The 14283-nt window shown below is 48.0% G+C and overlaps 5 protein-coding genes across 5 annotated transcripts; 2 read left to right on the forward strand and 3 right to left on the reverse strand.

The window, feature by feature from the left end:
• Positions 1–115: 115 nt before the first annotated feature.
• Positions 116–1389, reverse strand: EV420DRAFT_1571983 (uncharacterized protein). The gene has a single exon (XM_060474341.1). It carries the CDS (start codon positions 1128–1130, stop codon positions 528–530), a length of 603 nt encoding a protein of 200 aa, XP_060325549.1. The 5' UTR covers positions 1131–1389; the 3' UTR covers positions 116–527.
• Positions 1390–1485: 96 nt separating this feature from the next.
• EV420DRAFT_1277031 (uncharacterized protein) lies at positions 1486–1641 on the reverse strand (the record flags this gene model as incomplete). The annotated part of the gene is made up of 1 exon (XM_060467998.1): positions 1486–1641. The coding sequence occupies one exon, from the start codon at positions 1639–1641 to the stop codon at positions 1486–1488; it is 156 nt and encodes a 51-aa protein (XP_060325550.1).
• A 150-nt stretch (positions 1642–1791) lies between these two features.
• EV420DRAFT_922266 (uncharacterized protein) lies at positions 1792–2726 on the reverse strand. Its single transcript, XM_060484001.1, has one exon. It carries the CDS (start codon positions 2494–2496, stop codon positions 1834–1836), a length of 663 nt encoding a protein of 220 aa, XP_060325551.1. The 5' UTR covers positions 2497–2726; the 3' UTR covers positions 1792–1833.
• A 4877-nt stretch (positions 2727–7603) lies between these two features.
• On the forward strand, positions 7604–9678 carry EV420DRAFT_1768012 (uncharacterized protein; the record flags this gene model as incomplete). Its single annotated transcript, XM_060480949.1, has 19 exons — positions 7604–7647; positions 7712–7813; positions 7866–7875; positions 7938–7955; positions 8009–8034; positions 8091–8116; positions 8172–8209; positions 8264–8288; positions 8352–8363; positions 8423–8438; positions 8488–8533; positions 8595–8701; positions 8753–8812; positions 8867–8894; positions 8947–9004; positions 9062–9086; positions 9134–9248; positions 9307–9407; positions 9456–9678. 18 exons carry the CDS (start codon positions 7604–7606, stop codon positions 9394–9396), a joined length of 846 nt encoding a protein of 281 aa, XP_060325552.1. The 3' UTR covers positions 9397–9407; positions 9456–9678.
• Positions 9679–13352: 3674 nt separating this feature from the next.
• EV420DRAFT_1648364 (uncharacterized protein) lies at positions 13353–14170 on the forward strand (the record flags this gene model as incomplete). Its single annotated transcript, XM_060478142.1, has 3 exons — positions 13353–13611; positions 13663–13738; positions 13789–14170. The coding sequence occupies 3 exons, from the start codon at positions 13353–13355 to the stop codon at positions 14168–14170; spliced, it is 717 nt and encodes a 238-aa protein (XP_060325553.1).
• Positions 14171–14283: the final 113 nt, after the last annotated feature.

Raw genomic sequence — 14283 nt, forward strand, 5'->3', positions numbered from 1 at the left:
CTCGAAGTCGAAGCAGAGGAAGACGTAGCGTGAGGAAGTGATGCTGCCGGTAATGGTATTAGAGGGGCTGGCACTTGCACTCGTAGCAGTCGATCCTGACACGTCTGTCAAGCCCGTACCAGTTGTCGTCGTCGACGGTAGCGTACTAAAATGCCCCGACTCCACCGGTGTCCCAGACTTCTTTCAGGTGTGCCATGACCATGATGATTACTACTTGCCCTCCTCGTGTCGTTCAATTATTTAAAATGTATCATGCAAATGAGGGTATGACCGGATAAGCCATATCTAAATGCGAATAGTATTGGAGAAGTATCAACCTGCATGTAAGTGCCCTCGTTATGCTCCATGACCGCCGTCTTCTCTCAGGTTCATACAGCGTTATTCTCCATCCCATCTCACTACCATTAGACCTCCTTTAAACCTGATAGAATCAAATAAGAACAGTTTTAGCACCGGGATCTGCAACTCTAAGCTTCTCAAGCTTCTTCCGTTCTCCAACGTCCGCAATACTAAACACCGACAATTTCTCAAATTTCCCGCCCTGCCTCCAGTGTCCACCGCCCGACTACCCAGTCTCTCATGTAGACGTATTCGAAATTCTCAGACAGATAATCGAATCTGGCTTTACCACCTATCAGGGTATATACGCCATCGAGTATTGGATACGCATGGTCAGCGACGATCTGGATTGTGTGGAGAGTCCCGCTATCATCCTTGACGACTAACTCTCCCTGCTGAGGCGTCCCGTCCTGTGATCCGTCGGCCATCCTCGGCACATCACCCGAGTCGATACGGGGTCCTTTGTATACATCGACATCTGCTTTCTCCATGCGTTCCACCTTATTTTGCAATACACTGTACCGGCGAAGCGAAGGAAGCGGCTTCGCCATTACCTGCCTCCACGATGGTCGCCAAGATATGTCTCCATCCCCAGGCTCAGGGTAAAAGAAAAGCAAGTATGCCCGTTTGCGAACAGACATCGCATTCACAAGCGCTGTCCAGGCCTCCTCTTCCGACTGATCTTCACGGTATATTGGGACACACCAGATGCAGCAACTGTGTGCCAAGCCTGCGACTTTATCCAGAGGCGTTGACCACCATTTCCGCATTTCCGACAGGAATCCAAACATGTTGTCGTGTTTCTTTTCATCTCCTGCAACGGTTCCAGTTGTCGACGGAACCTCATTCGCACCTCTTCCTCCATCATGACATTATCGCTGGTCAATGAGCGGGTCGCGGGCAATCTCATGTAGCGTCCACGCTCGATTAAACCAACACCACTAACTCTCGAAGTCGCCCGCTTTCAGACTCAAAGGCCGACCCAGCCCGCTGAAGTAGCATCTTCGTAGTGAACTGATACGCGTCCCCGATCGTGGGCACCTTCCACTCCTCCATGTGCAGAAGCTCCTCCCGTCCACCTGCCTGCTAGACTCGTAACCCTCTGCAACGTCAAGGGTGCCGGTGATCGGAGAGACGGTCACCAGTCTACCTCAAACACAGATCATCCAACCATACATGTTCTGCTCGGAGGTTCAACGCCTCCGTCCGGATGAGGTGGAGGTTGGCATCTTTCGACATCGGCATCGGCCACTCTTCTTGGTTAATGGGTGTCGGCACGTCGACGCGATCTCTCTCACCCATCTACGTATGCAATATTGCCCAGACCATTTCTGCGCAATCCAGTATGGCACCACTTGATTTGCATACAGGTCCCAGACGTGCCGAGGGAACGCAGCTGCGAACCCCTTGATCAAGCCATCGATAATTATATTTTGTCGCCTGTTCTGGTCCACTTCGTCACTAAATCTGGAGATGGTGGTGGTGGTGGTGATGTTATCGGCGCCAGGTCCCAATAAGGAACGGCCGGGTCCGCAGCCCTGACATGGCGAACCATGCGCTGTGGCTGCGAAGGCTCATACCATTGTAACCACACTGTTGAGTGCGTCTCGCGGAGTAGCGACTCTTCGCAGGGTACACAATTGAATGAAAACAGTTAGCATTGACGTGTACCTCGAAAATCCAGTGCAGTGTATGACTCCTTTGGGAATCACTGCCGTCCAAAGGAGTATTATGAAACAACTCATGAGACATGTGCGTCAGTAATGACGATGAAAGAACATGTGAACAAATGAGAAATACGTAACGGGAAAGTGAGACATGGTACACGGACCATGGGGTGTATGGAAAGTTACAGGTCAGTAGCAGTGAGAAGATATCGAGCACAATGGGAGCGTACGAATCATCCACCAAGAAACAAAGAACCACAGACTGTAGGAACGAAACGCAAGCATCAGGTGAGCACAACAAACGAGGTCCGCTATTTCGCAGAACAGCGTGCCTGCAGCGATGCTCGAGCCTTAGCCCATGAAAACAATGAAATGGGAACCAAGAACACGAAACAGGCAAGCTCCTTCGAAAAAGAGACTGCCTGTGAACGAAACACCGAGTACCACCAGACTGGTGAGATCCTTCGCAAAGGAGACCATCAGCGGACATAACAACCGAGTACCACCAAACTGGTGAGCTCCTTCACAAAGGAGACCACCAGCGGACGTAACAACCAAAAACATGAACAAGGTCACCAATCCACAAGGCCATGGTGCTGCCGTTTGGGTCTGATGGTGAGGTGGTAGAAGCAGCGTTGAAAGCCGGGTGTAGCGCCAATATTCGAAGGAGTCGAGGCCCTGAGCTGTGCATAATCAGGTTTGCTGGAGCCATAGAATTGCTCAGGCGGTATGCCTCGGCTAGTGCTTGCTTCCTGGTCGTGGTGTGGTGGTGGGTAGATTTCCTCTGGCCGTGGAGCAAATAAGCGTAAGCAGTGCCAAAGTCGTAGTTTTGCATGATGGAGCTTTCGAGAACTCTATCTAGCGGCATCGGCTTCGTACGTTCTAAATGCGCGGGGCCACTCGTCGGAGGAGAAGCAAGTGTCTAGCGTGTATGACGCGTCGAGCATCGTGTTAAGCTTCTCCAGTAATCCGACGACAGCGAGGTTGACGCAGGGGAGTGTTGGCCAGAGCGAATGATATGACAGGTTCTCTGGCACGGTAGGCCCGTTGATTAGGAAGTGAAATGGTCGATCTCCCCCCCCCCCCCCGGCCGGCATCAGAGAGAACGACCTCAGGGCGATCCAGACGTATCCTTTCCGTTTCCGTTTCTCGCTCATAGTCTGGTGAATCTCTAAGGAAGTCCATCCCTGGTGATAGCTGAATGAGGATAGACACACATACTAGGTTGCGGACCCGACCGAGGCTATTACGCTGACCTCGTGGGAAGAAGAAAAAAACCAAAACTATGCGGATTGCAAAACGACAAATCATGTCGCCATCAGCCGGGTTTTCGCGAAGATAGACGCCCAAAGATATCGATAACCTATCGAACGTATCGCTGGATGCCCACGATATGTGTTAAAATGACTTCATATCATAGATAGAACACCCGAATACTCACGATGCACGCGCCCTATAGTGGCCCCACACAACAAGCGACGGCATCAGGTTTGGAATATATCTTCCGGATGTGAGCGAATGTCCTGTCTAGGTGTCGTCGCCCTTGTGAACCAAGTCGACAGGACCTACATACTCGATCAGAAACGAAAGGCGAACGAGATAGGCAAGCATACTTTGAACACAGGAAAGCAGACCTAAAGGCGACAATCCAGTGACTGTTGTCCAGACGAAACGATTATCGAAAGATTTAGCTGGGTCGTTAATACGTTGCGCGAAAGCAATTGAGCAGCCTTCGAGGCCAATAACACTGAGGGTATAATGCTCCCTTTATTAGTCATCAGAGGATGCAGCCCATGATAACAAAGGGATAACAAACCATCCTCTAACAAGAAAGCCGCATCATCAACGAAGGTCGGCTTCGAGAATCATCGAGTGCCCTCACACCATATCATCGTCACTGGTTCGCTTTGAGGCAATTGTCTCGTCACAGGACACGAACTCCTCCGCTTTGTTAAAAGGTGCACCGATACCGGATCCTTCGTTCCTACGGTCAGCCAACCAGCACCTCTCCGCCTCGCGTAGGCTGCATGTGTTTCTCCATTACGAGTCCTCTGCGGTAGAAGTAAGGGTTCTCTGGGAAGAGAACGAGTCCGCGCTGTAGTCCAACATGAACTCTCTTGTGACATCTCTGCGGCAATGGTAAGCGGATTGTAACAAAAGGCGGAGGAGAGACCATACCGTACCCCGAACGTCATTACTCATCGGTCTCCTTGACTCCTGCCGCCAGTAGAAAGCGACTCTGTTCGTAGGGCCCGCTGTATGTGCAATGAGAGAACGAAACCGGCGGAGAGGAGATGAGAAGACATACTAAGTATGTCGGCGAAGCCTACGTGCCTGCCAAGCTAGCATGTATGGAATCAGACCCTCCAGAGGCCGCTTTCCCTCCGAACGACATATAATTGTCCGGGCTGCGGGTCGACATCATCTCCAGCAAAGCCTCGACAGTTTATACAGATTAGTCAATGCTCGCGACAATCATGGTCCTTGCATCCATTTGCTTCCTTGTAGCCATGAGTCATCTCCGGCATGAAGATGGACTGCGGGGTCGTGTTAGACAGAATATGGAAAGGATGGATAGCCCTCGCACCATCACCCAGCACTGAAACTCTACAATGGCACCTCAGATTTTCTCTCGGCTGGACGGTTGCACTTAAGCAGATGGTTCCGTCGCATCCTAAGCATATTCAAGCTAGAGGCGAGGTAATGGCCAGTTTGACGAGCAGCTCTTGAAATTGGTGTCGCCCAGTTGTCATGCATATTAAGCCTGGTCATGGATATGGAAATGAAAAACAGTAAATTTTGTCTATCTGTATGAAAAATAAGAGAAAAATTCTGGCAGAATGGAATGAGCGACATACCTAGATTTGTGTTGGTAAGAGAGAGGGAGAAACAGGGCAGGAAACATTAGCCCCTGATGTCAAACAGGTGCAAATAGACCGGATCGAAATGCCGAGCTCTCAGCACTGCATTCAATAATAATTGCTCACTCAGAATCACTGCTAAACTTCTTACACGTGTAACCAGTGTGCCATCGTCTCGTTTTCTCCCTTCTCCTCGCCCTCTATGTCTTTAGCACTCGGTCAGGGGCAGTCATTCCGACTTTTCAACAGTGAGCATTTAACGAACATCGGCTGCATTCGCTCGTAATTCTGGTGGATACGAACATGGATGAATGCGACCTGCCTTACGATACCATCGCCTCTCTCTATCCTCAATATCCTTCTGCTCCCCCAGGTAAGATTCCTTCAGTACTGTGTTGGTGGCCTATCATATATCACACAGCTCCTTCTGATTGTTCTGAACGTGCTTAAGTTATGTCAGGTTTCGCCGATACGTGGCATAATTCATGAGATATCGTCGTGGTTGGAAGGAATGAGACGAGTTATAAAGACGAGATGGTCAGGACTTCCCCTTAGTATGGAAACACTGCTCACCAGTTTCTGTTCAAATGAGATTCGCTGGGGGGCGTCTCTGGCTATACCGGCTCGATTGGCTGATCTTTCCTGATGCCGGCACATTCAGGTTTCTACCTCATACATTATACATGTGTATATGATGTGGCTGCAAATGGAGAAATAGAACTCGACAGCCATGCCAATAAATTTATCTTTCTTACAAAGTTTCAAGATGCGCTGATTACCGGTTGAAAGAGGAAGGAAAGCGTTCTCATCTTGGTTGGCAGATCATCTCAGTTTTGGAGGTATAGCATTGAAATTAGTCAACAGGATAACCTAACGTCGAAGTCATACATCACACGATACCGTTTCATGTGTAGGCAGGGCCAGAGATGACTGAACGACCTAGATGGAGTGTAGAAGCTCTCTTTTGCATTGACCGAGTCCTGAACGCGGCACTGAGCATCAATAGCACGTAGAAGGATAAAGTACTCGAGTGTTTGCAGTGGAAGATGCGATCGCAGTTCACTCCAGGTTGCAAAAAAGAAATAAACGCGTGCAGCTCGCGAGGCATCGATGTCATCGCGACTGATCTAGCTCACTCAGCGAGCCTTAGTATGAGCCACTTAGAGATAACAATGGATAAAACCATAAAACTTGATGCATCGATTGGAAGCCACTTGGTAGTAGCAACGCAAAACCATTTCAAAATCCGGGCCGAGAACAGGGTAGCTGGTGGCGTGAAACAAACAAAAGCCAACAACGCGTCTTCACTTCGTCAGCTTGGTGTTCTACAATTTCGCGACTTTTAGGGCTATTCCATATGCTACTATGCTGCGTGGATGTTCAGCGACTGATATCAGCTGTCTCCTTTAGTCAAGAGGCGACTCCAAAGCAGTCCTTACGCCATTGGTTGTAGCCAATCGAACATGACTCTGGCTAGCTCTGGCTTCCGCTCATCTGATTGAATCTTTCCCCGTCTGATGTCACCCTGAATTCTAGCCGTGTGTTGATACAAACTATCTGAAATTCGATGCAATTATTATAGGCCCGCCTATCTGGGAGTCGATGATTCTGGTCGCAATGCTGCGTCGATAATGTGGATCGTGGAAGAACGTAATATACGCCCCGCTGTTGTTATCACAAGCTGTGATTTTGACGTATACGAGATGTATAGTCGGATCATCAAAGGCTCCATGACAGTATGCGAAGCTGAGGATATACACAAGCTCTGTTTATTTACCTCGCGCTGCTATAATCTGATAGTTGCGACAAGAAAGGTGCGTGGTCTATTTTCATGATCTCTTCTTGGCTGATGTCTTTATGATCATCACGGCTTAGCGCTTAGCCGGAGTCACCGGTCGCCTTTGATCGTAAAGAGCACTGTTGAAGTGTCCTCGGAAATGGATGGGTGTTATCTTTCCGCCTTGAATCCGTATCTTCTGACTTACATTTGTAGATTATTTGAGCCCATATACATCGTCTTGGTACAGCTCCCTTGTGTACCACACTCATTCCAAGTTGTAGGTACTGCCACAATGCAGCCTCAAATCATCACTGATCGAACTGTCAACAGAGACACAGCAGGACCTCATGAGCTATCGGCGCTTCAAGTTCTCGAGAAAAACTCATCAGGCTCGTCTTCTCCCACTTCCTGAAACGTGTTACTTATCTTCAATACGCTGTGTACATTATTATGATATCAAGCATCGCCTATCTCAAGCTGTGAGAGTTTCTATGTAAGAAGTGACTACTTCTAGTTCTCCTGATAAATACCCGCTGATGCTCACATCTTCCAGGCCTAAACATTGTCAGAGTTAGGCCATGTTTTGGCATCGTACTGGGATCTGATTTTTATCGTAAAGGTGTGGTTGGGCCCATCGTAATCGTTGCTATGATGGACTCCACGTACACCTATAAAGTTGAACGGGCCCTGAGATTCCTAGTGTTTTCTTTATACCTTGACAGGAACCTCGATCTGATCTGCAATGAGCACTTACCTTGACCCAGCATTACTATCGACGACTCTTGGTGCTTTCCATATCGGAGGCTACTTTGGCTGCTATGTGCGTCCCCTTCACTAGGTTTTCTTTTCTTTTATACAAGTGGTTGTGATGGTAGATTATTCGGCGTCACGAATCTTCAAGCAGTCATCTACTACAAGAAGTACCGAAATGACCCGTGGTTTTACAAGACTGCAGTATGTCACTCATCCTTTCGATTATCTTCATGCTTATGGGAGATAGGTAACGTTACTTTGGTTGGTTCATCTCATGAATCATAATGAGTAGTCACTGGACCATTTGACAGGGCCCTTGATGTTCTTCACGTCGCTCTGAGCACGCAGTTGTTATATTTCTTTCTCATTAGATTTGGGAGCTTCGATGCACTGTACCTTGATTTTACTCCTTGGTACGTTTCCGAATAGATACATAATAACCATTTTATCCAGAGATTGTCGTAGGAGCTTCCAGGTCATTCGTTTCTAGTTTCTACTGCTCCCGTCAAGCTTGCTAATATTCTACCACGCATTTAGCTACAAATAACCATCAGCGTATGTATCTAGGTCGTAATCGTAATCCTCCCGCTCAACGGTGACTCTCCCAGGTATTCGTTTCTGTCGGTGTTCAATTGTAAGATCTGCTCAGACAGAAATTTTTCATGAACTCATCTGTCACTTTAACCTCAGTCTATATACACTACGACTATGGAAATGTCCGTGTATTTCAATAACAATCACAGGTTTTAGCAAGACTTAATTGTTTCATAGTTGGGCGTCATTTTCACAGATTTGTCCCATGGTTTACCGTGAGCACCCCTTTCGATACTCAAGTATTGCTTCTACTACTTACTAATACCTAGTTTATGGCTGTGGCTGCCTCACTTGGTGAGGTCATTTTCCTTCGTATTTCGAGTGTCTTGTTTAATTGTTTAATTATGCTTGCCACAGGTGCTGGAATCTGTAAGGCTATAATTGAATTACCAACGATATTGACACGAGCATTGACATTTTTGACGCAGTTTTTATATATGACACGTAAGAAATGCTTCATTCCAGCATCAGCTCCTGAAATTGGTTTCTTTAGATACAATGCACCGGCAGGAGTTTGGATGGATGATTTGGTCAAGAAGGTATGCGGTGGTCAGACTTTGGATCACTGGAAATTTTCTGAGTTCTCATACACATATTTAGAGATCAACTTGCACGTTCTTCGCCACACTTGCCCTATCGGATTTTGTTATCGCTATCTGCATGTGCTATTACCTATACCAGAGCAAAGCAGCTACTGGTTTTTCTACGTGTGTCCTTTCCTCTCAGGAAACATTTCAACATTGACGCCAGTGATACAGCACGGCTAGTATGCTTCTTGGTCTAATGCGCCTCATTCTTGTATCAGGAATAGCTACTAGGTAAGCATCATCTCATAAAAAATTTCCATTAGAAGAACTCCATGATGAAACAAGTCTATGCTCGTTGCTGGTTCTGATTACGGTATTCATTGTCCACCTCTAGTTCTAGCCATGACATTGACCAATAACTACAGTATACTGCTTCACCGTATTCTCTGTTCTACCTGGCAGTAGATTTCATCCTACCAAAACGTCGGTATACACTGTTCTGTGTAAACCATCTACGTTAACTAACAAGCTGCTTCATAGTCTACATTAACTCGTTCCTCGCTATGTATGTTGGACCTCTCATGTCCACCACTTAAAGCTCACTTTAGCTAGGCTCAACCGCCGGCAAGAACATCAAGCGAACAAGTCACCCTCACAGTACGAAGGTCACTTAAACCCTCCTGTTGTCCACATTTCCCGAACCACAGAAAGTAGTATTGAGGGAACGGTATGTGTCTGAGTCATAGTATTATCGCTGCGTTGACGTTTCATTGCAATTACCAAAGAATATCAACATCCCACTCGAGGAGATACAACACAGCCATTCGTCTGATGAACTGGATCGACCAAAGAGAACTCTTACTTGCGAAGTTTAACGGTAACGATGGTACGGGGCTTCTTTATTCATACCTATGGCCTCTAACAAAACTGCCAGTACGCTCATAAGGTTACAATTTATACCTCAATCATACATGTTTTGAGAGTGTAGAATAGCCAAGTGGCGACTTCGTGTGTAACGGTCTCAAACGATCCCACAAATTTACTAGATCCTTAAATTAGAGCCCACGTTTTGAACTACCCGCATCTCTCCCTCAGTGAACTACGATACTATAATAAATCATGAAAGTAACGTACCTGAAACGGCACCTCTGTACGTCAATCTTGTAACTATAGTTAGTGCGAGAGCCAAAAATAAGCCGTGATTGGCGTTAATCAAGAGAGAACAGCTGCATTTCTCCGCCCGTCAGGACATAGCTTCCGGGATATCATGTCCCTTCGTCTAAATTCTGGGTTGCAGCAGTCATTGGCGCTAATTTGGCAGTAGTATTTTAAGGCAGTTAGCTGTAATTTTACATACAAGAGCAAACGCGAATGCATCGCTGTGATAACAAGCTAAGCTTTGACAATATCAGATTGTGTGCCGTAGCCGGGTGCTATTGCAAGCAGCAAGAATTCAGGAATTTGCGTTCGCCATGCCGTACTTTCTGAGAGGTCAACCGTACAAACAAGCGTCAGCCTTGAATGCAAGATACGGTGCGCCAGGATGACGGAAGTAAAAGGGAGACTCGCAGACGAATGAACCTGTCAGATATACGGGCCGAGGGTCCGGGTTCACAAGGAAAACACAAGCGGAAACCTGGTGCGTTTATGACAGCAGGTGACTTCTTCCCGTTCTCCACTATCGAGGCCAAATTCGCTACCTCATTCTCAGGATAACTAGACACGAACGTGAGAAAGGTCGTCTCAAGCTGACGTAAATGTACATCACTAAATCGTCTACTCGAAACAAGAGCGCGTCTGTTCCTCCCGTGTTGAATGTAGTCGTAGTGAAAAGGATGCAGGTCGCTGTAGAAACTCCCGTATCCCATTCAAACGTAGGCGCTCCTTTCCCAGCCGCCATGATCTTGGTGTTTTCCTGTGGCGGTAACAAAGAAGAAGAGACGCTGCTTCTCTGAGTACATCAGAAAATGATGCGGGGGAAAAGAGGCTTTTGGGTTCTTGGCCTGATCAGAGCCGGTCGTATACAGTACCCTGCGGCATTGTGTTTGAGATATATCTTCGGAACTTGAATAAACATCCTGTCTTGTCTTGAGCTGTGGCACCGTCTCCATTATCGGCTAACGAAGTCGCGGAGGCATCCTGCATATGTGATCAGAAACGCAGGCGAATGATGAAGCAAGCGCACCTTAGGCGAAAGAAAACAGATGCAGCCAAAACGACGATTCCGATGGACCGGTGATGGCTGACCTGACAACACATGTTAGGACCCGGGAGGGACTCGATTGACCCGTCGCTGAACCAAAAGGTTCCTCGGGAATCAGCTGCGCAAAAAGCAGTTCGATGGACGTCAGAGCCTTTTGAAGTCAGACTTTGAGTGTATAAGGCTCCTGATATCTGCTATCGCAAGCGATTAGCCTACGCCAATAAAGCGCTAACACATCAAAGTCTGCCACGAAAACTGCGCCATCTAAAGCCACACGAAAGTTGGCTTCAAGCGCACAGATACCAGATCATGTCATCGCAGCGGTGGCATCTTATCGGGGTTCTTCTCGCTGATGCACTCTGGACAAACATAACGCCCACCCCCGAGAAGAGCAGCTGAGACCCGGTCTCTCGTCCCCATATTCAGCGAGGTAACACCTCTTCCCAGGGTGTGGTAAGTCTGCAATCATGGGCTGAGGAAGCAAGGACCAGTAGAGATGTCCATGTTGGAGCCAAGAGAAATTTCTCTATGAGACGATGTTTCTGCAACGAAGGCCGATCAAGTAATGACAAAAGACAGAGGAAAGATCATATGTTGACTAGAGAGCCCTGTTCGTCCGAATCCTTCACTACTTGCAATCTCCATCATCTTCATCAGCAACCGCGTTCGTTTGGTTCTTCAGTTCGCTCTATGCTCCATCAAGATATGATGCTCGTGTAGGTCAAAAGGCATACCTTGAGCGCTTCTATGATAGGAATCGACTGAGATCCGCTAGTATCAAGGCTGAGAAATATCAGAGGCCTGATGGACTCCCGGTTTGATTATGTTGGAAGGTAGCGTCTACAACGCCGGTTTGCTACAAAGAAAGCATCCGGTTCCAAGATAATTGGTGTCTATTTGCTCGAAATCAAGCTGGCGCCATCTTCATCATGATACGGAAGGCATGGGAATAAGACCACAACATACTGTCTTGCTCCGATCCAGCACGACAAGACTTCTTGATAGTTGGTTTCATGGGTATGAGGTGGTCGTCGATCTTCGCCTCGGAAGGTCCTCGCCGACGTGTGACCTCTCATTTCATTCCCTGTGCACACAATCAAGCATTACGGCTGATGATTGTGACGAGAAAATGTACCGCCTCTATAGATCAGGTCTCTTGTCTTGGGGCCATGAAGCTTGAAGGTGCCTCCCGGTGCACGCATGACGCGCAGGAGCAAACACACTCGATCGAGGTTACTCTCGACGTGCCATCACCACTATCCGACCTCTTTCCATTAGCAATCGATGTTGCGACCCAATGCTAACGGCTGGCAGAAGGGAAATAGGGGCCAGAGACAGGCGCCTCGGGAGAGGTCAGGACGAATAGCAGGTCATGGAGATGATCACCTACATATGCCGGCCAGTAGGAGAGATTGACATCGCGCTTTTTCGCGGCATGGGGCTTCTTCAGTTGATACAAAGAGCACACAATCCGTCGCTACGAATGAGTTGGGGACCCTCTTGCGCGATCCATCCGGTTAGAATGAATGTAGCCAAAGACTATAACCACCTGATACGCTGTTGTTCATGCGGCTGGGTCCTCCAGAGACTGCTCTCAAGACTATTGTCATGGCAAGGAGATGATCCCTGCTGAGAAGGCTTGGTCGTGTATTACGTGGTTTGAGACTATTCGTCAGCCTGAGGAGCATCAGAGGCAGCGTCGACCCCGGTCTAGTCGTAATAAAGAGTCGCGTTAGTCGCGTCTATGACGCTGGCGCTGCTGTAACTCAGGCACCTTGTTCACAAGAAAGGCGCGTCTTTGAGAACTGGTGGTTTCTTCCCCAGTATAATATAAACAATCACCTATGGTTGCTAAGTTCGGCGTAAGGAACAAGAATAAGAGTTCGACGCACTGATTCGAACTCCTGCCTTAATCAGGCGTCCTTGACGTAGCACATCCTCGTGCCGTACGTTGAACATCACCGTCGGCGTATCAGCCTTTCTACGGTAGTTTATACAACTTGGTGGATGGTGCGAATAAGCCAGGTTCTCCCAGCTTTTCGCTTCCATGACGCTGATTCGTTGTATTCGTCGTAAATATGAAGCAATTATACTTCAAACTCTTGTTAGCCGGAATCTGTAAAGAACAGAAAGTCTTCTTACCATTACAAAAACTACCACAAACTGGAACTCGGTAGCGTCGCCTCGGGTTTGCTCTTGAGTGGTAAATTCTAGATGGCGGCCCTCAAATAGTAGAAATAACAGAATTTTGTATCAGCGCAATACTCATGCCAGTTACGAGCATGTAATGGCCAATTGGATGAACAGTTCTCGCGGTCGAGATAATTGATCTTGTTGTTGGGCATGTCGAGCTGGTATCCGTCAAAACGCGTACATCAAGCGAAAAGCAATGAAATAAGCAATTAAAAATTTCTATTTGGAAATATAAGCTGGAAGGCAAGAGGAACGGAACGGACGACAAACCTAGCGGTGGAGGTAAGTACAGAAGCAAGCCGGCAAACATGGGACGGCAGCGTCAAACAAGTACAAATAAACCGGATCGAATTCCCGGATTCTTTTGCTTTCACCACCATCAACTGCGCTTGCTGTCGCGACCTTGCCGTGCTTTCTCCCTCCTTCTCGCCCTCTATGTCTCTGGGATTCTTCAGTATTATACCTTTCTCGCTGCTCTGTCTCATAGCAGTCGTCCGAGCGCAGTCATCCACGACAACGTTAACAAGCATCACAGGTAGCGTTACTGGAACCGCGATTAGCGAGCCGACGAGCTTGGCATCAAGCTCATCAGTGAGCGGGAGTAGGACTTCGAGTAGTAGCGGTAGTGGAAGTCTGAGCGCCAGCTCGACGCTTTCTGCGGAGCTACCGAGTCTCAGTGGGTACTCCACATGCGGTGCGTCGCTATTCCTTTTCGTTATTCCTTGAACTAAGCCCACCTCCGCAGTAACAAACTGTCTACAGCTTTCCATAGCCGATGCCAACTGCACCAGTGTGGCCCAAATTAACTGTTATTGCGGAAGGTACGTCGCCGTACCCCTTGTTCTGCGACCTCGACTGACAGTCAGGATAGTACCAACTTTACCTCAAGCCTGACGGACTGCGTCACGGGTGAATGCCCCGACGAGCTCTCAATGTCTGAGACCCTTGCGCAGAGATTCTGCGTTTTGGCATCTACGAGCACGTCCCTGTCATTCAGTGTCACGTCTGTCTCTTCTTCGAGTACAACCTCATCATCGTCGAGTACCATTACGGGAACGGGCTCGACAACAGCTACAGGACCCAGTTCTACCAGCACTAGGACGGTATCCAGCACTGTCAGCGAGCCAGCGAGCTCTTCAGCCTCATCGAACGCCGCTCTAGGCAGGAAGGTGGTGGGGATTAGTGGGTCGGTCGTTTGGAGCATCTTTGCTGTAGTTCTAGGTGTCCTCGTCGGCGGCATGACTGTTTGTTGATTCGTTCTTTTTCCTGTTTATCTCACATTGGACCATTTCACGTACTCACTGGCGGCCCCCACGCACACATATTCGTTCGAACTTCTTGCATTGGCCCCTTTTAATCATCGCTG

The sequence above is a fragment of the Desarmillaria tabescens genome, assembly GCF_030435595.1.
Source record: "Desarmillaria tabescens strain CCBAS 213 chromosome Unknown EV420scaffold_49, whole genome shotgun sequence".
Classification (NCBI taxonomy): Eukaryota; Fungi; Basidiomycota; class Agaricomycetes; order Agaricales; family Physalacriaceae; genus Desarmillaria; species Desarmillaria tabescens.